This window comes from Carassius auratus, chromosome 31 (genome assembly GCF_003368295.1).
Source record: "Carassius auratus strain Wakin chromosome 31, ASM336829v1, whole genome shotgun sequence".
NCBI classification, from domain to species: Eukaryota; Metazoa; Chordata; class Actinopteri; order Cypriniformes; family Cyprinidae; genus Carassius; species Carassius auratus.
Genome location: NC_039273.1, coordinates 25,223,869 through 25,248,490, shown reverse-complemented (window position 1 = coordinate 25,248,490; position 24,622 = coordinate 25,223,869). Strand labels below are relative to the sequence as shown.

At 36.0% G+C, this 24,622-nt stretch overlaps 2 protein-coding genes across 2 annotated transcripts in view; one reads left to right on the top strand and one right to left on the bottom strand.

Annotated features, from left to right (window-relative positions):
* On the bottom strand, positions 1-3,750 carry LOC113050960 (protein unc-50 homolog). The gene is made up of 6 exons (XM_026214464.1): positions 3,597-3,750; positions 1,933-2,207; positions 1,733-1,853; positions 680-816; positions 495-602; positions 1-413 (listed from the first exon to the last, which is right to left on the bottom strand). Exons 2-6 carry the CDS (start codon positions 2,204-2,206, stop codon positions 277-279), a joined length of 777 nt encoding a protein of 258 aa, XP_026070249.1. The 5' UTR covers position 2,207; positions 3,597-3,750; the 3' UTR covers positions 1-276.
* Positions 3,751-12,302: 8,552 nt separating this feature from the next.
* LOC113050959 (semaphorin-5B-like) overlaps positions 12,303-24,622 on the top strand; it is a 53,175-nt gene continuing 40,855 nt past the window's right edge. Inside the window, exon 1 of the mRNA XM_026214463.1 lies at positions 12,303-12,377. The gene's annotated coding sequence lies outside the window, so the exon portion shown is untranslated. The remainder of the gene's footprint in view (positions 12,378-24,622) is intronic.

Here is a 24,622-nt window from a genome sequence, read left to right as displayed (position 1 = left end):
TTGGTTTCTTTAAAAATATCTTTATTGTACACAGTTTCACAAGTAAACAGTGCAGCATCATATCAGATACCGAAACTTTTCCCCAAGTTTGCATTTATCCACATCACAACATTAAATGAGGGTTGAGTCTCAAATTAAGAAAAAGAAAAGGTTCATGACACCATAAACAATTGAAATTGTTTTCCTCTACAGCCAAACTGATATTTACAGATTATACAAGAAGTCGGAAAGTCCCAAGAGCGACAACACACTTTCCATCATGTGTTCTGCTGGCCTTTACTGGACCCTGTGCTTGTAGAACCAGCAGAGACCTTTAGTGAAGTTCCAGCCGAGAGAAATGGAGAGAACATACAGGAGTCCGAGCAAAGCGAAGGGATAAAGAAGCACCGCAGTGTTCTTTAAGAACGGAAGTGCTAAAGAAACAAGAGACAATTTTCAGCTTGTGGATACATGTCATAAAACACATGGTCTTGACCAGCAGTCACATCACTTACCGTTGTAGCCCAGGAATGTGATGTAAATATAGTAACTGATTGCAATAAGCCACAAGGTGTTTCCCACAAAATACCCCAGGAACCAGTCTGAACTTATGACCACAACATCTGTCAAGAAAGCGTAAAAGATGTTTTTCACAAAGTCCCAGTTCATTATTACACATATTTGTTTACGGTTTACTTACGGTTGATGAAGAACAGCTGTAAAAAGTGCAGAATGACCAGGAGAGGGTAGAAAGCGTTTAGATGGACGTCAAACGCATAGCCCCACTCCACATCGTAATCTCTAGGATGCTTCATTAGATATTTATTTGTGACAACCCTGGAGAAGCAGAAAAACAGGGATTACTGTACAGTGTCACAGTAAAAACTCCTCGTAATTTAGGCTGATTTATTAGCATTGTTACGCTATCTATTACGGTATTATATATTATCTAGCATTATATTTGGCTGATTTATTATCATTATGTTATTATATAAAGTACTTGATTCTGACTGGTCAGTCACAGCAAACATTATTGTTTAATATATATAATATAAATATCAAAATATATATATTTTGTATTCATAATTTTATATATCATAGCATTTATTAAACATATTTTTTATTTTAGTTATTTTGTCATTTACTTTTGCCATTTTGTATTTTTTTTTAAATATTTATTTAACTTCATTTTTATTTAAGCTTTAGTAATTTTAGCACTTTAACCTAAATTTACTTATTTCAGTTTGATGCAGTTTTTGAATTTTAATTCTTTAAATCAATATATATATATATATATTTTTTTTTTTAAGTCTTCTTTTTTACACTTATTTTTTACTTTTCATTTTTATTTCAGTTTGACTAATTTGAGTACTTTAACTTACAATCTTTTTTTCAAGGCAGCATTACTTCTTTGAGTTGTTAAAGTTTAAGTTTTGTATTCAACAATTATATTTTACTTTATTTCAGCCATATTTCAATTACCAAATACAATAATAGTTTTAGTTTCAGTTAAGGATAACAACATTGAACCACCCTGTCCTGTTTATTTTATTTTATAATTATGTAAATATCTCTTTGCAAAAAAGATGGATCATTCACCTTATTCTGAAATTAATAATAGGCTAATAATAAAAAATGCAAAGATCCATAACCCAGAAATAAAATCTGAATCAATATCATAACAGCAAGGTCAACATTAAGGAAAAAGGACACATTATGGGCAGTCTTTGTGAGTGTTTGTGTGGCTCCTCACCACATGAGTGTAGATATGAGCAATCCGACTCCGACACAGTCGATGAAAACAACCCACAGCAACAGCTTCAACGTCTCCACAAAACCCATTTCTAGAACCAGACCGAAGCCAACTGTCGACACTGCAGAAAAAACATGAATAGTGAGCTGATGCAAGTTTAATTTCTAAACCCTTCCCATGTTTCCATCAAAAGTGCTCACCACAGAGCCAGATGCTGAGCAGCACCAGGAACGCAGGGTCGTCTCGAGCCCACTGGTCTTTAGTCTGTTTACGGTACTGGAAGTTGCGGTACACTTTCTGTGGTGATGTGAACAAATAGAGCATCTGCCATATAGCAAACTCAAAATCCATCTGTCTGAAATGCAGCAGTCGCCGCAGGTATTTGTAGCGCTTGGCGCCGGCTGTGTGCCGCGCTGCATCCCGAGCGCTCAGACTGCCGTTGTGGTGGATCTGCGGGGAACTCGTCGGCAACATACTGTCGAGGGATGAGAGAGAGAGAGATTTAGTTATTACAGACACATGAAAGGTGCAAATTAGGGCCATATGATTTCCACGATGCAGAAAACATGGATGTCATCGTGGTATCCATTCATAAAAATAGTATTCAAAGTTTAACGTGGAATGTCATGGAATTTGTCGAATTTTTTATGTAATCAAAAGTAGTTCATTACACTTTAATCAAATCATGACATGGATTGGTATCTGTAAATATTAAGACGCAAAAGTCAATTCAAATATGAATTCTGCATGTCTCTGTTAATGAAGACGCAGATGCAGGGTTTCAGATGTAAATTTCGCGCTGACATGTTCCAGGCTTCAACATCACAACTGACAAACATATGGAATAATTGGAGTCAGATACGGAAATGATTATATATACTACTACTACTACTAAAATGAAACAAACATTATTTTTTTTAAGGAATAAATCACACAACATTTCTTCCCTTTTTATATTTTTTTGCAAATCCCCTTTGTTTGTCCCAATTTTCAATAATCAAAAAATTAATTAAATTGTTCTATGCCTTCATTTGATAACCAGAAAAAAAAATGTTGTACATATTAATTAATTAGGAAAACAATTCATAAGGCTACTTTAAGAAAAAAAAATGCATTAAGACATGCTTTTTGATTAATAACATTTAATGTATCATTTAATGTAAAAATTTTAACTAAAATAAAAAACTGAATCCAGAAAAACAGAAATGGAAAAAAATGAATTTGGAAAAAAATAAAACAGAAATTAGGAAAAAAATTAAGCTTTCATAGGGCCATAATTTTGATTGATATAATAATAACAGAAGGCCAAGTATAACACAAGAATCTTCCTACATGTATTCCTAAATCAGGAATAAATGATGTGGCTGAATTTTCATCAATTACAGCTCACTCTGTTTTGACAAGTTCATTGCAGGAAAGTAGATCTGTCCATGTTTGAAATCTACATCTATTAACTGTATATGAATTTAGTTTGAAAGAAATCCACCTGAACTCTAGTCTATCATCAAGAAATAAGCTTCATAATCAAAAGTATTGTGAGTTCATTCTTCTGTTTCTTGTGAATATAACCTGCTATGTAAACATGTAGAGCTGATTCAGGATCAGTCTTGTTACTCATATTTGATTTACACAGCACAACTGACAGTTGCTCTAACATTACAGCAAACTCAAATCACTGGTTTAAAAGCAAACTAGCTATTCTTAATATCTCGGTGAAATGTGATGTTTATTAATAACAAAAATGTAACAGACGAAGCACTAGAGTGGTAAAGCTGGTGCTTGGGCCTCGATATCACATAATACCCTGGTAAACATGTTAGCTATAATGTCGCTCCTGCTCGCGGTGTGTAAACATGACACTCACCTGCTCTGCTGCAGTATCAGAAATTAATAAAGCAAAGCTCCTTTTAATCAGGGTGTAAAAAACAATGCAGCAACGGTAACATGTCAACTTCCTGCTTTATCCGAACACGTAGCAGGCTAGCAGCGCAACCGACACAGTGACGCAGCTTCCTGTGTCAAGGCCTTCCGGGAAATGTAGTTTTGGGGTAGAGAGCAGCGTACGTCATTACTATATTACATTCCTATATCATATTCATAGATTGGATAAATATGAAACTCACAATTTCAAAAGATGAAAATCATTTTCGTTCTTTTATCACAATGTCAACTTTTCATACTGGCTGCAATGAAAGTGAATTTAATGTGAATTAGGCCTACTGCTGTTTCCTCTGGCTCTTATAAAACTGTTTTATTTATATATATTCTGATCTGTGAAGGTCTAAAGACACTGCAGGTTTTAATAACTGATTATTACGATTGTGAGGATTAAAATCATTTGAATAATAAACCATTGAAAAGCTGTTCACTGCATGTTTAGAAACAACAGATGGCGCTAAAGTACTTTATTCCTTCTCCTTCTGTCACGTTAATGGCGTTTTTTATGAATAGTCATGACTTTTTAACAGGCCTAAAAAAAAGAAAGAAAGAAAGTTATGATTTAAAAACAACAACAAAAATTCTGAGTAATAATTCAAAAACAAATCTTGATTTATTTCTTAATACTATATGAAAGATGAAAATGAAATACTGTGAGTTAAAAGCAAATAGTTTACCACCTGTTAACCTGTATTTTGATAACTGACTTTTAGTGAGTAGTATGTTCACATTCCAAAAAATTACTTCCCCCTGCAAAAGAGTCAATTTCTATTTTTAGTCTATGTCTGTAAAAAAAAAAAAAAAAAAAAAAAAAAAAAACTCTGCTAAGATGCGTGAGTAGAAAGTAGTTTTTATTTTTACCTCCACATTTCTTGCTGGTGACTGGAGCAGAGCTTACCTGCGAAGAGCACATCACATCTGTTTGGAGCAGTTCCTCTTTCAGAGGTTTCAGAGTTTTGATATTTGCCTCATATTTATTTAATAAGCACCACCACTTCATTCTGCTATTCCTCTCAGGACGACCCCATGCAGGCCATTCATGTGGTGAACTATAAAACACTTTGCACATCACTTCAGAAACAAGGTTCATACATGTCATTGAGCAACACTGACACAGTTTTCAGTTTCCATCACAATTAATAAAAAAGTAATTCTTAGTCTTTCCATCTTTCACGTGTTTAGTTTAAACCTAGACATTTTAAAATTTAACAAAATAGGGAAAAAATATAAAATTTATTAACATTATCATAAGTGAACATTAGTTAACTACTTTAGTCGACATGAACTAAGAAAGAACAATACTTCTACAGCATTTATCAATCTTAGTTCACTTTAATTTCAACATTTACTAATGGATTATTAAAATCAAAAGTTGTTCTTGTTAACATGAACTAACAATGAACTACTGTATTTTCATTAACTAATATTAACAAAGATACTGTAATAAATGTATTGTTCATTGTTTGTTCATGTAATTAGTTTTTCTTGATTGCTTATAGTTTTTGCCCATTGCTTGAACACTATAGACACATGCTTAAACCAAAGTAACATAACTTGAAGTTGGTGTTACTATACCTTAAACAAAGTGTAACCATACCTTAAACAAAAGCGTTGCTTTGCACTTTAGTTGCAGTTCTGTAACACACTTGCTCCTTTCTGCTACACACTTGCAGAACTAGACAGACACTACACACTATTACATAAGACACTTAGTTAAAAAATGAAATCTCAGGGTACAATTGGGAAAACACATCTATTCAAAATACAGCACACATTGGTTAATTAAAAAGGCGTTGACACACACCTGAAAATACTTACTTACAAAACTGAACACCAATCAGCCAGCTACAAAAAGGTCTTAGTTAAGCCATTTTGAGAACTTTTCAAGCATGGAAGAAGGGAGAGTGAGAGCGTGGTCGAAGAGGCCATGCAAGGACCATTATTTCGGATGACATAAGAGCAACTCTGGTGGACCATGTCATAAACCATGGCCTGACTGAGGGAAGCTCAGACAGGTATGTCTTCATCTCTCTACTCTACTCAGACTGTATCTAGAGTATTTACAGTACTGTACCATATCTCGTTACATTTTGACAAAGGATTGTTCGGTTTTTATAGCAGAGTTTCAGTTTGACAGACGTGAATGCTTTATTTCCAAGTGTTGTGTCTTATTTTCTTGTGTGTAGAGTTTTGACACAATGAGCCAAATTTAACAAAACATGTGCAAGCAATAGGCAAAATCCGTATAGTAAACTCAAAATGAGTGTAGTTTATTTTGATGATCTTAACTTGCTTTCAAAGACTTCAGAGCAAAGCAACTTCTTGGATTAATGGAGCTGTTTCAACATGTTCCAGTTCAGTTTACTATAACTCTGACACTCTTGTCCAAACCTGTTTTAAAAAACATTCCTGGAGACTGATATGGGAAAATATGTGTTTTCAGCTGCAAATAATTTATTATTATAATTTTTTTTTTTACAAAAGATTTGTTAAATGTTGCTCATTTTAATTTAATTCTTGAAAGGGAAGAATTGCCCTTAATCTGATGGGACAGAGCAGTAAATGACTTCATTGTCAGAGAGACACATGTGAACATCAACAAGCCAGGTATTTTAGTTTGTGCTAAATTTATAGCACATTTCGGCTCCAAAAATACCGTCTAGATGAATAAATCCTCTTATTCATTCCAGGCTCTTATAATTTTTTTAAATGTTTAGAATGAGATCACGAAAGTTGGCAAATCACAAAACAACATGGGATTAAGAATGTTTAAATGGTTTTCAATTAATTTAAAATAGCTTTAAGTTTAAAGGTTTTACTCAGAAAATTCAGAGAATAAAAATATTGCCAACACATTATAAGTCATTGCTAACATGTTTTCCACTCCGCAAGCATGCTATCATGTATGTTAAGCATGTTATTCCACCCATCACATGTGTCTCAGCACAGTAAGTGTGGGAAAGCACATTGCTAGTAGGTTTTTGCTCATGGATAGCAAGTAGAGAGTTTACCGCTCCTGTACCTCTCTAGTGATCCTAATGTCGACACATGTTAAGAAACTGTTTGATCACACAAATCCATTACGAACGGTCGCCTTTCAGTATGAGGTATGAGTATGAGGTTACTAAAGTACAGCGAGGTGAAGATTAACCTGTTTTGCTCTTGTTTAATTCCCATGTCGACAGCAATGTTGTGTCTGTATGATACACATTGCATATTAAAACGGCTCTCTTTTGACTGATCTATGGCTTCTTTGTCAAACGGGTCAAACACTGAGGTGGTTGAAATCTGGGTATGACTTGAAAATATCAACAAGAGAGGTTTTTAAACCAACGAGGTTCATAACAACTAGAACTATCCCTTTAGAAATTGGTCCTCTATTTTTAAGCCAAACCATCAGCTTTTATTGTCACAACATTCCCCTCTTAATTTTCCTCAGAATTGCTTTCTGAACTGACAGGCTCAGAACATTAGTTATGAAAATGAATAGCAGAAGATTTAGCTGTAATGGCTAACTAATTATCTGTCCACCCAGAACCAGAAGGGAGTTTTGATGGATAATACACTATTTGACTGAAAAAGAATGATCAATATGTAAGCACTGCTCAGCATCGCTATATTATTAATCACAGTCTGTGTTGTACTGTGAGACTGGTCTGGAAATCACCCAGCAAACTCTTTCTGGAGGTATTTGAGTTTGCAGTGGACTGTGAATGGTGAACTTCTCTCCTACTGAAACACTGCCGAATTGGCTTTGACTAGTTACTAGGAGCTCACACAAGCTGTTAGATGTCAGCAAGAGAAGGAAGATGTTTCAGGGTGGGGCAAGTTTTACATTTTGATGAAAGATTGAAAACTAACATTTAATTGTTGAACTGCGCACAGTGAGACCAATGCATTTGAAATACATCAAAAGTTTGGCGTCAGAAATAGTTTTGAAAGAAGTGAATACTTGTTTAAAGCAAGAATGCATTATACTGATCTAAAACAGAGGTGAGCAAGCTTTTTAATACAAAGGGCCAAAAATCTTGTTTGAGGGCCATGGGCCAAAAGTAAAAACCATGTTATTCAAAAAAATATTCAGTTAAAAAAATATATATAAATAATAAAATATTCAATTGTGTGTGTGCGTGAGATGGAGTATTCAGTTCATCGATAATTTCAAAGGATATGATGGGAATGGTGATCTTTGAGTCTTTGCTATTGCAGGAGTTTGGGATGTTCACAGGAGGAGCACACATCTCAGTCCGGGTTTTTGGATGACACAGAGACGCTGGGAGCAACACACAAGGTAAGTTAGCAGGTAAGTACAATCAAATAGAAGTAGTATCTGATTTAGAGAGTCCTCTACATGTGTAAGAGACTGGACAATGTGGCTGTCAGAGGTGTGTGCTTTTGTACAGGCTGGTTGATGAGGTGCTTGATTGGTGACAAGTGCAGGTGCTCAGAATTCAGGTGATTGAGATCGTGGTGACTGGGTGATGGTGGAGACTGGTTGACCCATTACAGTACCCTCCTCCACGGCTCGCTCCTGAAGGCTGAACATCCCGACGTCGTCGTGGTCTACCTCTGCCCTGAGGTGCTGGAAGTTTGGGATGAGCAGCATGGAACTCGGCCATTAAGGCGGGGTCTAAAATATCAGCCCTAGGTGCCCATGAATGTTCTTCAGGTTCATATCCTTCTCAGTCCATGAGGTATTCTAACTGACCATCACGGACCCGGGACTGCAGAAGCTCCTTCACCTTGTAGACCGACGCTTCATCCAGAATCAATGGAAGAGGGGGTTCTTCCCTCTGGCCAGGCTCTGTGGGGAGAGAAACAGGGTCATGGTGAGGCTTGAGCTATGACACAAGAAATATAGGATGAATTTTGTACTGCGCTGGAAGTTGTAATCGGTAGGTGACCAGGTTTACTTCCATGATGGTGAGGGGACCAACAAATCTGGGACTGAGTTTCCTACAGGGCAGGTGCAGTCTGATACCCGATATCCCGGGTAAATAACTATACTTTTTGACCTGGTTGGTAGGTAATTGTTTGCATGTGCTAAAGGTCTGCGGCTTTGTGGCTTTGCGGTGGATTTGTGGAAAGCGCACACTTCTCAGCTTTCATTAGAGATTGTGTTCTCTAAGGCATTGGAGGACCTCTGAAATGTGCTGGCGATGTTCAGCCTGGCTCAGGGAGTAGATGAGGATGTCATCTATGTAAGCGATGAAGAAACTCCCAGAGCACCTCATGCATGAAACGCTGGAATACAAGAGGGGGCGTTAACTCATATTGGCCAGTAGGGTTCACAAAGGCCATCTTCCAAGTACATTCAAATAGTAGTAGCTGATTCAGAGACTGCATCTGAAAACTGAAAAATGCTGCCTTCGGAGGACGCATTCCAAGGTAGGAAGGCATCAAGGCACGTCCGAAATCAATGTTAGCTTCAGTTCCTGTCTCCTGAGATGCCTTCATATGGCCAATTTTTGAAGGCAGCATAGATGTATCCTTTGCTGCCTTTGATATCCCACAATCCTGTGCGTTCCATTCTGTGACAGGTAAGCCAAAAAATAAAGATGGCGTCTAAAATTTGCGGTCGGTGGTCAGTTTGTGTAAATGTATGTTTCTGATCAACGTTTTCCACTTTTTGTCATTTCTAGAGAGAAATTAATATTGCAGTAATGAAATATCCACTTAGTTATCACCAAAGCTCTCTATATTTTGCTGTAGATCATTAAACCATTACTCTGCCTCAGAAGTTTGTCCAAAATCAGTTTTGTGAAGTGCCTTCGTGCAAGTTCGCTCTGAAAAAACTTCATCCATTACTTGAGCACTAACTGCCATGAACTGGCTAAAGGATGTGACAACGAACCTTCATGAATCTCTATGTACGTCACAAAGTTAGAAAACAGCTGTGAATCGTGCCAATTCATTTTTCTGAACTATTATCATCCCTTGAACTAAATCACAGACAGAGAAATGAACAAATACATTCAGCGGACTAATGCTCAATCTTTCATTCTCATGTATTATTACTGTCTGTAAGTTCAGATGAGGAGAAAGAGCGCTGACCTCCTAATGATGCCTACTGTGCCTTACGTCTGAATGCTGTCAGATCTTAACACTAACACATCTCAACTCAACACCATGATTTAATCAAATGCATCCCAGGAGAGGAATCAGAAAACTATCGCTGTCAATTAAGGAGATGCAATCCAAGACATAACGAAGGAGGAGGCAAGGAAGAGGAATTACACCATTTCTCTTTAGCTACAGAGAGTTGGTGCGTGTGTGTGTGTGTGTGTGTGTGTGTGTGCGCGCGTGCGGGATGGTGAGATCATGATTTTCACTCTGACTCTAGTAAATTATACTTTTGGCAGTGAACGAGTGACTGGAAATGACACACCCACATAATCACACACAGACACACACACACACACACACACTGCTACATGCCTCACTTAAAAACACACTCTGGCTCCAACCCATCCATGCAGTGTTCCAATACGACATCTCTCTTTGGCTCTTGCTGTCAGCTCTGATTAAAGAGGCTAATCACTGCGACTCTGAAAATAGAAGAGCATCAGTGCTGTGTGTGGGTATAGAGACGGACGTCCTATAATAATCATCCATCAGAATTTCTCAATTATTGCAGAATATCTGTGCCTATATGTGTGAAAGCTTCTTTTGACTAAATCAGTGATTCTCTAATGCGTGGTTAGGATAGAAAATACTCCCCAATCAAACTTCATGAAGTTGCATGATACAAAAAAAGAATAATCTGAAAACGAAACTTTGCATGGTAAAAGAAAAAACGACCTAAATATGAGTTGAGGATTTGGTATTGTGCTGTGTTCTTTTGATTGACGCACCTCCGTAGTTATCTTCTCTATCTCTTGACATCTAAACCTGTGGCATAATAAAGTATAGTATAAATGCATGGCATTAAATACTGAGGTTGTCCAACAATAAACATGTGCTCAATACTTTTTATATTCTTTTTATATTCCATAATCAGGTTACTGGATGAAAACTTTTATTACAATTAACATGTTGAACTGAGGAAGAAATAGAGAAGATAACTAAGTGCAATTTCACCTCTAAATCCAAAAGAACAAAAAAGGAAATTAACATAATTACTATTTTTCCTTTTTGCTTTGTTATATTATTTTCCTGGCAGCTGCCCCGCTAATTTATATGAGCTTGTTTTGGAGAAATGTATAATTTGATCACTTGCTCACCAGTGGATCCTCTGCAGTGAATGGGTGCCATCAGAATGAGAGTCCAAACAGCTGATAAAAACATCACAATAATGCAATAATAAACACATACACACACATTCACATGCTGACACACAGCTGAGTTTTACCAACAGAGATAATCAATCAGATATCAAAGATGAGCTTCAAAGCAGCTTTCGATCTGTGATTAATTAGTTAAAATAATGTAAAGACAAGCTCTGGCTGTCAAGGTCCATTGATTGACTGTTCTTATAGAGATCTGTTGTTAATACTGAAGGTTCAGAGGGTGCTTAGGACTCTTGAGTGAGTTTATTTTCATACCAACATGTGATTTCCAGGTATTTCTGTAAACTTCATCGTTCAAAGATTTTAGAAATGAATGGTGAGCTTCAATACACCGGTGGCAGCATATAATGTGACTGACAGCTCAATATTTCTCATTTCACACTGACATAAGTGTCTGTACTTATTGTGATGGACGGTTGCTGATTTCTAATTTCCATTTTTTTTCAGATCTCAGGAGAGTAAATCTGCAGTATCATGTTGCAGTATCTTACAGTCTTGTGTGCAAATTCAAATGTATCATTTTTCTTATTGATGACATATCTCTGTTGATTGGCAGGTCTGAGAGAGAGAGCATGCATAACATGAGAACAATGAACATATCTGTTCACATCCCTCAGCAGCACTTACTGCCTTTGAGAACATAACACAGATTTTTTTTGTTCAAGTAATCCTTTAAAAACATCTGATTAGACGGTAAAAAGGGCCTTGATGGTTTTCCAGTTGGCAAATTCCCTGTAATAGTGTTTGAACCCCAATTCCTACCTCACATGATCTCTCAGCTTGTGAACCAGCTCATTCTTTGTAAAAAAAATTATTTTTTTAAAAACCGAATGGATTTTTTTATTAATTAATTTATTTTTATTTTTTTCCATTAATGTTGCTTGTTAGTGGGCATTATTTATATAACAATTTAATTATACAATTATATAGGAGAGTTTCTATAACTTTAGGACAACACTGTCTTGAGATTGACATTTTATACAATTATGAAAAATAGATTATAAATTAAAAGTCAAGTCAAGATAAATATTAGTTAATAAATAAAGGAGTCATTTATCAGAAGCATTTATCATCAGTGAATGGTTGTTGTTTGTAAAGATCCGTGTATGATTAGTGCCATTATTTCATGTCCCAGAGGCAAATGTAGTAGTTTTGTTTGTAATTATCCAAACCGCATCCATACAGCAACGAAGCGACATCAGCATACCTTTATTAATATTCATAAGCAATTCTTCTTGATAGGAGCGTTACCGACAAATGACAAGCACCACCTAATTAATATTCATGAGCAGCAGTAGTAGGCGGAGCTGACTGACTCTGAGGGAGAGCAGAGCACAGATGCTTTGCTTTCAAAGCTCAGCAGCACAGCAGAGTCTTCTGAACACCTCATACCCTGAAATCACCGCTGGACTGCAGAGGTAAGATCAGTCCTGTGGGTTTCCCAACATCAAGCGTGCAAAAAATGCCATGTTTACAAGCAGAACTGCGTGTTGAGGTGGATTACTGTCGTAAGTGAGTTTGGTAAAGTTGTTTCAATTGATTATTTTGCATTTTGTGTAATATTTTTGCCTGGTTTAGAATTTCTTTTCGCCATTTTACATGTCTGTGTTTATTCACTTTACAGTTAATGACACTGATTGATTGGAAATGTAATTGTTGTGGTGCAGATAGTAATGTGAGCGCAGGCCAGTAGAGGGCGATAGAGAGTCTACAGTTATTATAATACTGGGCTTCGCACTAGATGATTAATATTACCTGTTATGATTTACAAAAAGTCTGCCTTTGTTTTGTTTGTTACATGACTTTGTGTCTTGCATATAAATTATACATCAGAATTAATATTTGAAGTGTTTAGGTGGTTTGATCTGGATTTGTGTTTTTGCTGATTCTCCATGCAGTGGATGGTGTGATCTGATTCTGCACCCTGAAACTGTATAGAAACTGTCTCATCAGTATGTCTAGACATGAACAGACAGTTGTAGTCAAGAGTTAAGTTGATGCAGAGGTTCAGCACTTAGATGAAACTGTATTTTCTCATACATCTGGACAGACCACCCTCATATTTTGATTAATAACAGCATGATCTCTGACCTTGTCATAATTTCCTCATCATGTGATTTCTCCGCTGGCTCTCTTCAGCTTCTCGTGAAGTTATTTGTTAATATGCATTTCATTAGAATCCTTACAGAAATGACTTGGAGCGCATTTTTCTTTCCTTTTTTTTTATTGTTAACACAGGAATTTGTAACTGGACAGACATTTTCTATTTTTTTGTTTGTTTATTTTATTGTGCAATTTTTATATTCCCAGTCAATACGTTCCCAAAAGTGCAAAACTGTAAATTTGAAATATATAGGCCTGTATTGGCTAAAAAGTCAATTTTTAGCACTCATTTAGCATTAAAGACACAAATGAGATAAAGGTTCACATGCAGTAGAAGTATAGAGCAATCAATGTGATTTAATAGATTTCTGATTTATATTGTCATAATGAGACGACTTTTGATCACAGACTTTTGAATTTAGCGTAGTTGAGACATTGTTGAGATCTCTTCTGAAACGCTAATGGAGACACGTGATTATTACTGGGGCCGTTTTCTCAGATTAGGAGAAACAGGAGACCAGGAAAACGTTTTTTTTTTCTTTCTCTCATTTAATCTCATTGCACATGGTCTCTTCAAGTGTATGTCAAACTTGGTTACTGATGATGCTTTCCATATGCTAATCAGGACTAATCGGCTGTAATCTTGGATAATACAGGGGTTACTGGATGAAGAAATACCCCAGTTACCATATTCCCCAACGGCCACAAGCACCGTTTCAGCAGTTATTATTAAACATTTATAGGTGCATTTTAAAAGTCTGTTACATTAATTATTTCTGCACCAAGAACAAACTCATTAATATTTCATGTTGGGGTAAATTAACAGAACTGACCCAATAGTCATGCAGTTGAACGCTGACAACAAATATCTTTAGAAATGTAGGTAAACAACTATTAACTAAATTTATTAAATGTATGCAATGAAGTTTAATAAATTAAAAATGAAACTTTTCTTGCCTTAGGTTTACTGATCCAAGTTGTAGATGAGTTTGTTTGTTCGTCAGAACAGATTTGTAGAAATTTACATTGCATCACTTGCTCACCAATGGATGCTTTGCAGTGAATGGGTGCCGTCAGAATGAGAGTCCAATCAGCTGATAAAAAACATCACAATAATCCACAGCACTCCAGTCCATCAGTTAATGTCTTGTGAAGTGAAAAGCTGTGTGTTTGTAAGAAGCAAATACATCATGAAGCTGTTTTAACGGAACACCGTCCCTTTTTGGCCAGAATATGAATCCATAATCCATAACAGTGAAATAGTGCATCTCCTTTTGTCTCTCAAATCAAAACCCACTCATATGTTTGTTTAGAACTGTTTTGCTCTGTCTTGTAATTTGTAAATGGTGCTTGATATGTACATATTTCTCTCCTGATTCAGACCAGATGACTTTTTATCACTGGAGAATACTGGATAAAGGATTAGTAACAGTTTGAAGTGTTGTTTAAAATATTTTTAAAAGAGTTATTTTAAACTCATGTGGATTACTGTGATGTTTTTATGAGCTGTTTGGACTCTCATTCTGACGGCACCCATTCACTGCAGAGGTGAGCAAATGATGCAATGTACATTTCATGAGTGCATTTTCAGCAAGTATAATTTTTTGGTTGATCTGTTCTTTTAACAGAACAAGTCATGCAACTAAGTTTTGGCCTAGAACCATTAAATGTAAAAGTTTACTCGGAAAGATTCGGTGCTGTCAGAAGGTGACTCTATAGCTGCTTTACTGTAGAGTCTCAGTGATTCTGACAGGTCACCAGTGAAATGTGATCCCAAACTAAAGACTTCCCTCTGCCAGCTCAATTAGTCTCCTGGACATGACCCTTCAGCCCCATTCTGTCAGCCCTCGCTCTGTTTCTCTCGTGTCTAGCATCAGTAAGTCACTGGAGTGGAGACCGCATGCAATCTGAGAAATGCAAACCTTGCAGATCTGGACAAGGACACGGTGGAAAAGTGTTTGTGACCTCAAGGTTCTTTCAGAGAGCCATTTGAACTCCGTCTTGATTTAAATCATCATTCAGCAGCCCCTGGTCCATTAGCTTCTTTATTTCCTTGAAGTGCATGTTTGCTCTTATGTATTTATTTGAACATTTTACACTACTGTTCAAAAGTTTGGAGTCTGGAGAATTTTAAAAGAAGTGTCTTCTGCTCCATTTATTTGATCAGCTATACATGTAAAAATGATAATAATAGTCTAAGAACTGTTTTCTATTGTAATATATTTTAAAAAGTAATTTATTCCTGTGATCTGCAGCTGTATTTTCAGCATCATTCCTCCAGTCTTCAGTGTCACATGATCTTCAGAAATCTAAATGATATGCTGATTTTCTGCTCAAGAAACATTTCTGTTTATCAAAGTTGAAAACTTTTGTGGAAACTGTGATACATTTTTGTTTCAAAATTGTCTGATGAATAGAAAGTTCAAAAGAGCAGCATTTATTAGAAATATAAATATTTTATAACATTATGCATGTCTTTACTGTCACATTTAATCAATTTATTGCATCCTTGATGAAAAAAATCTTCTTTGAAATACGTTTGGTTGGTGATGATGTGTTGGATGTCAAATGTGGAACTAAAATTGTTTTATTTCAGATTAATGGGGGAAGAATAGACTTCAAAAATAGAAATGCTGATGGGGGAAATCATCACGTCGAAAGCATGCAGTGTAGATAATGTAGAATATGATTATTTATAACAAGAGTGTCTAGTTTTTATTAAAACCGTGCCACATGCATCCAGAAATGGTGTAACATATATCTTCATGTTTTAATTTTGACTAAATGTGTCATGTTGAAGATACCTGGGCCTGTAGTGCTGTGCTCATCTCATGAAGTTTCAGCATCTTTCATGTGTCCCACAGTCATACATCTGATAAATGAACAGTTCTCCAGGCATTAATGAAACATATCTGATAGAGACTCAAGTGTCTGAAAGCTTTCCTCAGGGTTCCCAAAGAGCATGTCTGGGAAAGCTGTTTAATCAGAAGCACAGGGAAACACTGCGTTGGGGATATTTTCCACACAGGAACGCACCTTTGGGGCTATATGCTCCAGATATGATGAAAAATCACTACGAAAGTATAATTCAAAATTCAAAAATCTAACTTCAAAACAGCTAAATCTTTTTCCGTCTTTTCCTCACACAGAGCTATAGAAAGGCTTCTGGAGACTAATACGAGAATGTAGACTTTTTTTTAATACAGTCTATAATACTTATAAATTGTATGGAGCATGACATATAGTCCTGATAACATTTCCTTTTTATTGTATGGAGAATACATACAAGACGTTTGAATACATTTGAAAATTGTAGTGAATTTGTCTTGCTTTAAAGCTGCTGTCGGTAACTTTTGACGCTCTAGCGGTTAATAAACAGAACTGCTTGCGTCTTGCGGAAGAACATCGTAGCCGGAACTACTTCTCTCTGTTTATGTCTATGAAGAATCACAAAGGTACTGGGTTACTCCGCCGCGGTACCCCCGAAGCAATCTAAAATAGTCCGAATATAAACACTTATTATAGGTGCACACTAGTGATTCAGGACAAGCCAAAAACACGGTTTGGAAAATGGATTCATGGTGTACTCGCATATTATATAAATTTTTCTACATGTTGAACAAAAACAAAGTTACGGACCGCAGCTCTGATTGGTCGTTTTTTACCGGGAGCGCATGACTTTCTGCAAATGGCAATAGGACACTGGGAGGAGCCAGAGGAGCTTGATTTTTTCACAGATTATCTGTCTCATATTCTACTGTCAGGAATAATGACAGGTTTAACAAATATGTAAAAAATATATTTTTACAAAAGTTCCCTACTGCAGCTTTAAGGATAATAAGTAATTTTAGTAAAATAAAAAGGCAATAGAGTTTTTGCTGTTGATGTGAAAATGTATTCAGTGTTGTTTTAACGTACATTTAAAGCTTATAAGGGTAATTAATATGCCTCTTACATATGCATATGGAAAAATAAGCATGAATGCCCTGGTAAATGTTCATTTGGAACAATGTAGAGATGCATGGACTTAAAATAGAATAAAAGATGTGATCAGGGCAATCAGAACGTGTTATTCATTAAATTGTTCAGCAAGATGCGCAATTATCTGTTGCACACATACATTTGGACAGACCTGATTGAATTTGTGTTTATCATGATCTTGCTTTAATACTTAAAATTGGTTTTGTAGACAAATATAAATTGTGACATCATAGAACTTTGTTTACGCAAATAAAATGTATAAGAATTAATTATTATTATTATTATTATTATTATTTTTAGTGGATGAATTGGAGTGAGTTTTAATAGAATTATCTCTGAACTGAACAGTTGTGTGTGTGTGTGTGTGTGTGTGTGTGTAACATAAGCGGGTCTTTTAACTGTTAATGTTAAGAAGTTAGTGCATGATTGGGTTTAAGGGAAGCTACTAAAGGTCAAGTTCGCTTCTGCTTTGAGGTCAGGTTAATCAAGTCAGTGAAAATCGAGCCAAATTAGACCCTGCTTCTCCAAGACATGGCTTTTTTTTTGTTGATTACAATGGAAATAATTGCAGTAAACCATTATAGAGAGATTTATGCTTAAAACAAGTGACAGTGTCTGGAAAGAATGAGATGAAATGCATTTGGGAAGATTTGATTTAAAATGCCAGACTTTTTTATTAACTGTCGAGCTCTAAAAATGTGGAAAGGATTAAAGAATAACTTTTATATAGTCAGTAATATTTCAAGATGAACAATACTGGACTGAAGCAACTTTTTTTTTTTTTTTTTTTTTAATGTGCTAAATTTAAATCTCAATCATCATGAATTGAATGACTTCTGATGTTTTTGTTCGTTGACTTTTATGTGATGAAAGTCGAGTCAAAGTCGCTGATGACGTCATTAATGAACAAATAAGTCTGGAGCTGTGAAAAATCCCTTGTGCACATGGTACAGCGCTGCGTACATGGCTAATGCTCCTATAACAGCTCATTTTTACCAGTTCTTTTGCCTTTGAGTTGTTTTATTTCTCACAGATTTCTGTTCGTTCTAAATGAGATCTAGATAAAGTAGCGCAAGTTTACATTTATATGAATGCATTAATGTGAAGTAATTCTACATGGCAGCATCTCTCTAGTAGTAGTGATGCTGTGGGATTTAGTTATCAACAAATATATGCTTGAACTTTTCAGTTTCTAAGCTATTTTATTGAGAAATCACAGAACAGTGTTGGCAGTACATTTCCGTGCTGAATGATTCTGTGCTCGAGCGATCTGTGCATGACGTACGAGCTTCTGTCTGTAGCCTGTGTGTGTGCGTTACAGTGCAGCAGCGCATTAGATGAGAACAGCGATTAACTTACCTGTACAATAAGCTGTTTACAAAGTGCATTCTACCGTTCAATTTCGAGCATCCAGGAATATAATCAAACATGTCTTGTGGAGCTTTTGGCCATTTTAACGGTTTGGAAACGGAGCATAAATGTGGAAATCCTGCAAAGATTTCTTATCCTGTTGCGCCCTCTATAGGACCAGCAACTAGTCAACGTCAAGCTTAAAGCGACATAGAGCACTGAAGTCGACTAGTCGATTAGTTTGTGCAACCCCTAATATACTCCCACACATAAATACATACAAACATTCATGCAAATAGCTCTGTAGTTTCTAAAATAAAATGCAAATATATGTAGGGGTGCTTCGATCACGATTGGCCGATCGTTAATGCGCATCTCGTCAGTAAAGCCAGTTCTCTAATCAGAGGTAAATTCCATCAGGTGCGTGATTTCACATAGAGCAGCTGTTACTATGCCAGGCTTTACAGGGTTAATTTTATAGTAGTTGTGTTAATGTGTTAAAGTAGCAATGTGTTAATGAATGTTTGGTTTTGATGAAGTTATTATTTACGCTTTTTGTTTTAATAAACTCCTACTCAGACAGGTTTTGATGACTTTATCATTCTAAAATATGGAAAATAGTAATGTAGGATGAATACGTAGTGTCTAATCTGCCCTCTCTCACTTTCGTTTCCTCGTCACCTGCCTGTCTTCCTTCCAACCAGAAACCTCAGCTTAAACTCTGCACCCTTTTACAGTAATCTAAACCACTGGTGGAGCGCTAAACCTCAGGTTAGACCGAAAACACATCATTCAATACTAGCGCCACTGTTCTTCACTTCAGCCCGAGATGCTTGTGGTCAGGAAGTGGAGAGAAGACAGACTGTTGGGGGGGGATCACACCTGTGATGAGGTACTGATGGTTTTTCATGTCAGCTGCCTCACACTGGGACTGTGAATGGATGAACTGGGCTGGAGGAGCTGCTTTAGGAGCCGTTTGTGGAAGCTGATTGTATTCGAGCACAGACCCGAGGGGATGGAGGACAACACTGCCAAGCTTGTGTGAAATGGGTCAAGCTAAATGTTTTAAATATTAAAGCAAATATTGCTGCTCCTAAGGCCAGGCCGCACAGTGACGTGCTCTGTCAGGCACAAGAGAGTCATTGATGCTTCTGACCACGGTGGGGTGTGTTGTGTTTTAACGGGGGTCTCTCACCTCTGAGGGGTCTGTGCACCTCCAGACTGGGTTAGTCAAACAAGCAGGTCTTTTTTTAAGAGGAAAGTCTTTTTATAAGGCACCATAACTCCCTTTCTTTCCTTTGATTAGTGCAGCAGAGAACATTTGTGACCCTGGACCACAAAACCAGTCTTAAGTGTCAATTTTAATAAGCATTCCATTTAAATTTTATTTGTTAGAATAGGATAATATTTGGCCGATTTTGAAAATCTGGAATCTGACAGTGTAAAAAAAGCTAAATACTGAGAAAATCACCTTTGAATTTGTCCAAATAAAGTTTTTAGCAATGCATATTACTATTTAAAAATTATGTTTTGATGTATTTATGGTAGGAAAAGAACAACATATCTTCATGGAACATGAATTTTATTTAATATCCTAATGATTTTTGGCATAAAAGAAAAATCGATAATTTTGACCCATAGAGTGTTGGTTATTACTTCAAATAAACCACAGACACTTAAGACTCTCACATTTGTTTTTAAAGCTGCTTCAAACTTACTTACACTTTAAATTTTAAAATTTTATTTTGGCTACTTGAACTGATATAGAATATAAAAAAACATTTTATATATTTTTTTCTATTTATAATATATTTTATTATATTAATATATTTTAGAGCATTATGGGTCATTATTAATGGCCGAGTACAAACCCCCAAATAAACTTAACATTTAGCTTTAAGTGCTTAACTGATCCCGAAAGGATGGACACTTGAAACCATCTGATTAATGATCTATTCCAAGAACAATAACTATGTAGATAACTATAAACATGTTGCAATTATGGTTGTATTAACATTATTCACCCTATTTGAAGAGCGGTGTGGCCATTTTTAACTTGAATGTGTGAGGCTTCTGGTATCATTCATTCCCAGTTATTTTAACCACACAAACACAGTCTGTCATGCTGCTAGGTAATGCACATTGGTATTTTTTTTATCATATTATTTTAAACGAATTATCAAAATTATAAACACTAGCAGCCACCTAGAAATATGCTAACAAGCATTCAGAGAAGCTTCTGTCATCCAGCGCAAACACTCTGGCATTATATTAACGTGTTTTGCTCGGAGTATTGCAGAGATATATGTTTAAGTTGAAATGTGTTTAATGCATTCCTAACAGATTTCATCGACTGCTGTCAAAGTGTGAATTGCAGTGAAACGTACAACTCTGCGGTCAAGTTTCACACTTTCAATGCCAGTACTCCCAAGTTAATTCACAAGTTGTTTGACATCGTAGTGTGTGTGATTTTAAAGTGAGGAAACCACACAGATGAGTTATGATGTTTTTAGAAATGTAAAATAAGTCAAGGTGATTCTAACAAAGTTTTTCTTACAGTGTTGAAATATACATTCTGTCCTCATAATATTGAAATTAAAATTGAGAAATTTCAGTCAATGTTAATTATATTTCATATAGAGTTTTTTTGTATGGTCTTAATTTTAGTTAACCCAATAATAACCCAGACAGCAGGAGATGCTTTCCAGACATGTGAGAATCATTGCATTTTGACATCAATTCTTGCATATTTTTTCCACATAAAATTTACAGTTCTGTCTGTTTTATATACAAATCTGTTTCATAAGACGTGAAATATCGTTCTCAAGTCATATAAACTACTTTAGTGCTTCAGTACTTCTATGGTGTTTTTTTTTGTCCTTTGTGGGGCTTGACAGATCATGGTGTGCTTTCATTGCATGGATGTTCTTCAGAGCATCTCCTTTAGCATTAACTCAAAGTCATATGGACCTTGGACGACATGAGGGTGAGTAAATGATGACAGAATGTTCACTCTGGGTGAACTGTTATTTTAAATAATAATTTAATCATACTCCCAGGCAGTGACCTGTCAGAAAGTCATGGATGGGGCCATTTTTCCCCTTCCAAATGTGACATAAGTTTTCCTATGTGTATAGGAACAGTGTGAGTGTTTTCATGAGCGAGGGAAGGAAAACTCTGCATCTGTTTTTACAAGGGAGGAAAAACAGTGCTGCATTCATGTTGTCCAAATAGCCGGTCCCAAAAGTTGTAAGTTCAATCCCAGGTCGTGTGACCCATGCACTGTAGTGTTTCTGAGTTCTCCGATCATCACAGTGCTCTTGATTGAGGCACTTAACCTCACTTTGTCCCAGGAGGGGAAGGTCCCTATTATTAGCGTAATGCTAATTGCTCTCAATGTGTATTATCTGAACACTTCTTGTGCTTTCTCTTCACGGCACGTTCACCTTCCTAGTCTGCATTTGTCTCAGTCCTACTGAAATTGGTTTAACATCACTCTTTCTGCTGGGGCGTCCCACTGTTTTGTCTGTTTTTGGAGCATTGTAAAGGAAGATGAATGGCGCTCTTGCTGGTGGCTTGAAAGGTTAAGAAAATGTCAGAACAGCAGAGCTATTAGTCTCCTGTGTTTGGACGGACCCTTGAAGGGGCGGTTGGCTTCCTCCTGAGATGTGGGATGTGATCTGTGCGTGCTGGTAATTGCTGTCGTGTTTGTGTCTGACGGGTCAAACTGGGCCTTGTGCTTTTCTCTCCAATCAGCCATCTGGCTTATGCTTATGCTGTAAACTAGGGAACCCTTAAAAAAATATTTGGATACAAACAAACTGCACAATGCAATTTTTAGAAAATAACTTTATAATAATATTTTTACTCCAATTAGTTTTTTTGAAATGTAAACATTTAAACAGTGGCTGTCATAACTTGTTTTCATGATGGGTTTATTCAAACATACATTAAGTACAGTTGAAGCACATATCAAAGTACAATTTAAGTAAAAATATAATGCATAAAATGTTCCTCTTTAGAATTCATTGATCTAATTATCTATAATGTTTATGGACACTGAATGGCTTTTCTGAGGTAAATATAACGTTCCATGACATATCAATCAAAATGTAAATTTCATAAAAAAAGCTGAGACTTTGTTTTATATCAAAAGTAACAAAACACAAAACTTATTGCAATTTATTGGATAGGTGGAATGCTACTAGATTAGAATAAATTAAAACTGAGAAATCAATATTACGATTTTGACTATTTTGATTAGAGATTAATCTGTTGATTGAAAGTCAGTTTGTATGGGATGATAAATTCCCCAAAAGATTAATAATAATAATAAAAAAAAACATTATACATTATTATTTATTTATTTTTCAAAATTTGTAATATCTGGAAGTGCAAATGGGATTTAATAGCTACAGCCGAGATTCAATTGTAATAGTTGTAGATTAAATGACTCTTTTTAAATTAATTATGCTATTTTTTCCTGGCCCTCGCTCTGGCTATTTCTCTTTCTTTCTGTTTGGATTTAATTTGCTTTATTAATGCTTTTGTGAAGAGATCACTCACTTCTTTTCCTCCAGTGCAGGAATCTTCATTCATGTTATTTTCTCTTATCTCTGTCGTCTCTGAAGAATGGTAGGCTGTAGTTACTGTGTGAATATCTCTTTCTCTTTCCTCAATCCTGACTGAATCCCACCTGAGGCTTGAGGAATCCGCTCTCTCCTCCTGTCTTTGTTTTGCTTGTTCTCCGGAGGAGGATTTTATTGCTCCGCGGTTGTTCTTTCACAGCTCAGGAGACTTAAGGGAGTTCACAGTTGTGCTTTATTTACGTATTAACTTTATTTGTGATGTTTCTCCTTAGGGGAAATAAAAATAGGTGCATATGAGACAGTCATTGGCATAGAGTATGATTACAGAGCTATAAAATGAATGCACTGCAAAATCTGTATTTTAGTCTTTAGTTTTTTTAACTATGTTTTTGTTGGATTTAACAAATTTAGTAAGAAACTAAATTGTGACTGTGTAACTGTAACTTGGCAGTCTATGGGACAGTCACAAGCCTCCCTGTTTTCATCAGAAATATCTTAAATTGTTTTCCGAAGGCAAACAAAGCTTTTACGAGTTTGGAACAACATGGGGGGTAAGTGAGTAATGACAAAATTTCATTTTGGGGTGGAGTAACCCTTTTAATATTTGAATAATTTGACAACAAATTAGCTTTTTCACAGTTATATGATGTTGGTTTATGGTCAGGTAAATGTATAAAATATATCAAGCATTAATATAAAGTATATGATGTATTTTATAAGAAAAAAAAATTCATTCATTATTAAATTATAGCTCAATCCCCTGCAGTTTCCTAATTCAGTTTTATGCAATGGATTTTGCAAGTAAAATGTTCTTATTTTATGGATGTTTAGACATTTTTACAAGAAAATAAGACAAAAAAAAAATGCTAATTAGAGAATGATTTCTTAAATAGCATGATGCAAAATGTCAATGCATGTAGAGCTCTCTGACTTTTTATCGATCTCCTTGGCACTTCTGGTTGTGACATGCATGATTATCGAGGTGTTTTTTCAGGAGACACATCTGCAGGAAACTTTGGCAGAAGTCTTCATTTGCTCTCCATTTAAAAACACAACACAAGTTTGAGTTTGAGTGAAAGATCTCTTTTTTCACTTTGCATATGTTTCCTCATCATGAGTTCCTCAAAAAGAAGATGGACTAAATCAACTGGTCTCCTGATACTGTGCTGTCTTGTGGACATCTTGTGATTGCAGCCATCAGATTGACCACAGGAGCTCAGAAATGAACCGACAGCACTGTGAGGCGCACATAAGATGAGTTCAAATAACCCAAAATACATAGCAAAAGACCTCTGTACTCTTGTCCTTGAAATACTGCGTGCTCAAACACCCAGGCTTTACATTTGACAGAAATAATCTTTTTATTTATAATTGACTTTTAGTTAGCTTTCCAAAAGTTTTACCTCATTTCCCCGTCTATTTCAATCCGGCTTTCTTGCACAAACACCCACATTCAGTGCCTGCAGAGAAGAATATGGCACATATCCAGCACGCTGCTTGTTTATAAAGAATGATTGTGAAGAATTAAGTCAAATCAGTGAGAGAAATGGCGAGTGGGAACGAATAAAGTGTCTAAAAATGAGTGCTGAATTGAGATGATTACAGCATGAGTCATGTATTTCACGGTGAGATCATGTTGG

Excerpts from the sequence above, each read along its gene's own strand:
- LOC113050960 (XM_026214464.1), bottom strand. The coding sequence starts at position 2,206 with ATGTTGCCGACGAGTTCCCCGCAGATCCACCACAACGGCAGTCTGAGC. Across the intron at positions 1,854-1,932 it reads GCTCAGCATCTGGCTCTGTG|TGTCGACAGTTGGCTTCGGT; the intron begins GTGAGCACTTTT and ends TTTTTTCTGCAG. Across the intron at positions 414-494 it reads CACATTCCTGGGCTACAACG|CACTTCCGTTCTTAAAGAAC; the intron begins GTAAGTGATGTG and ends TTGTTTCTTTAG.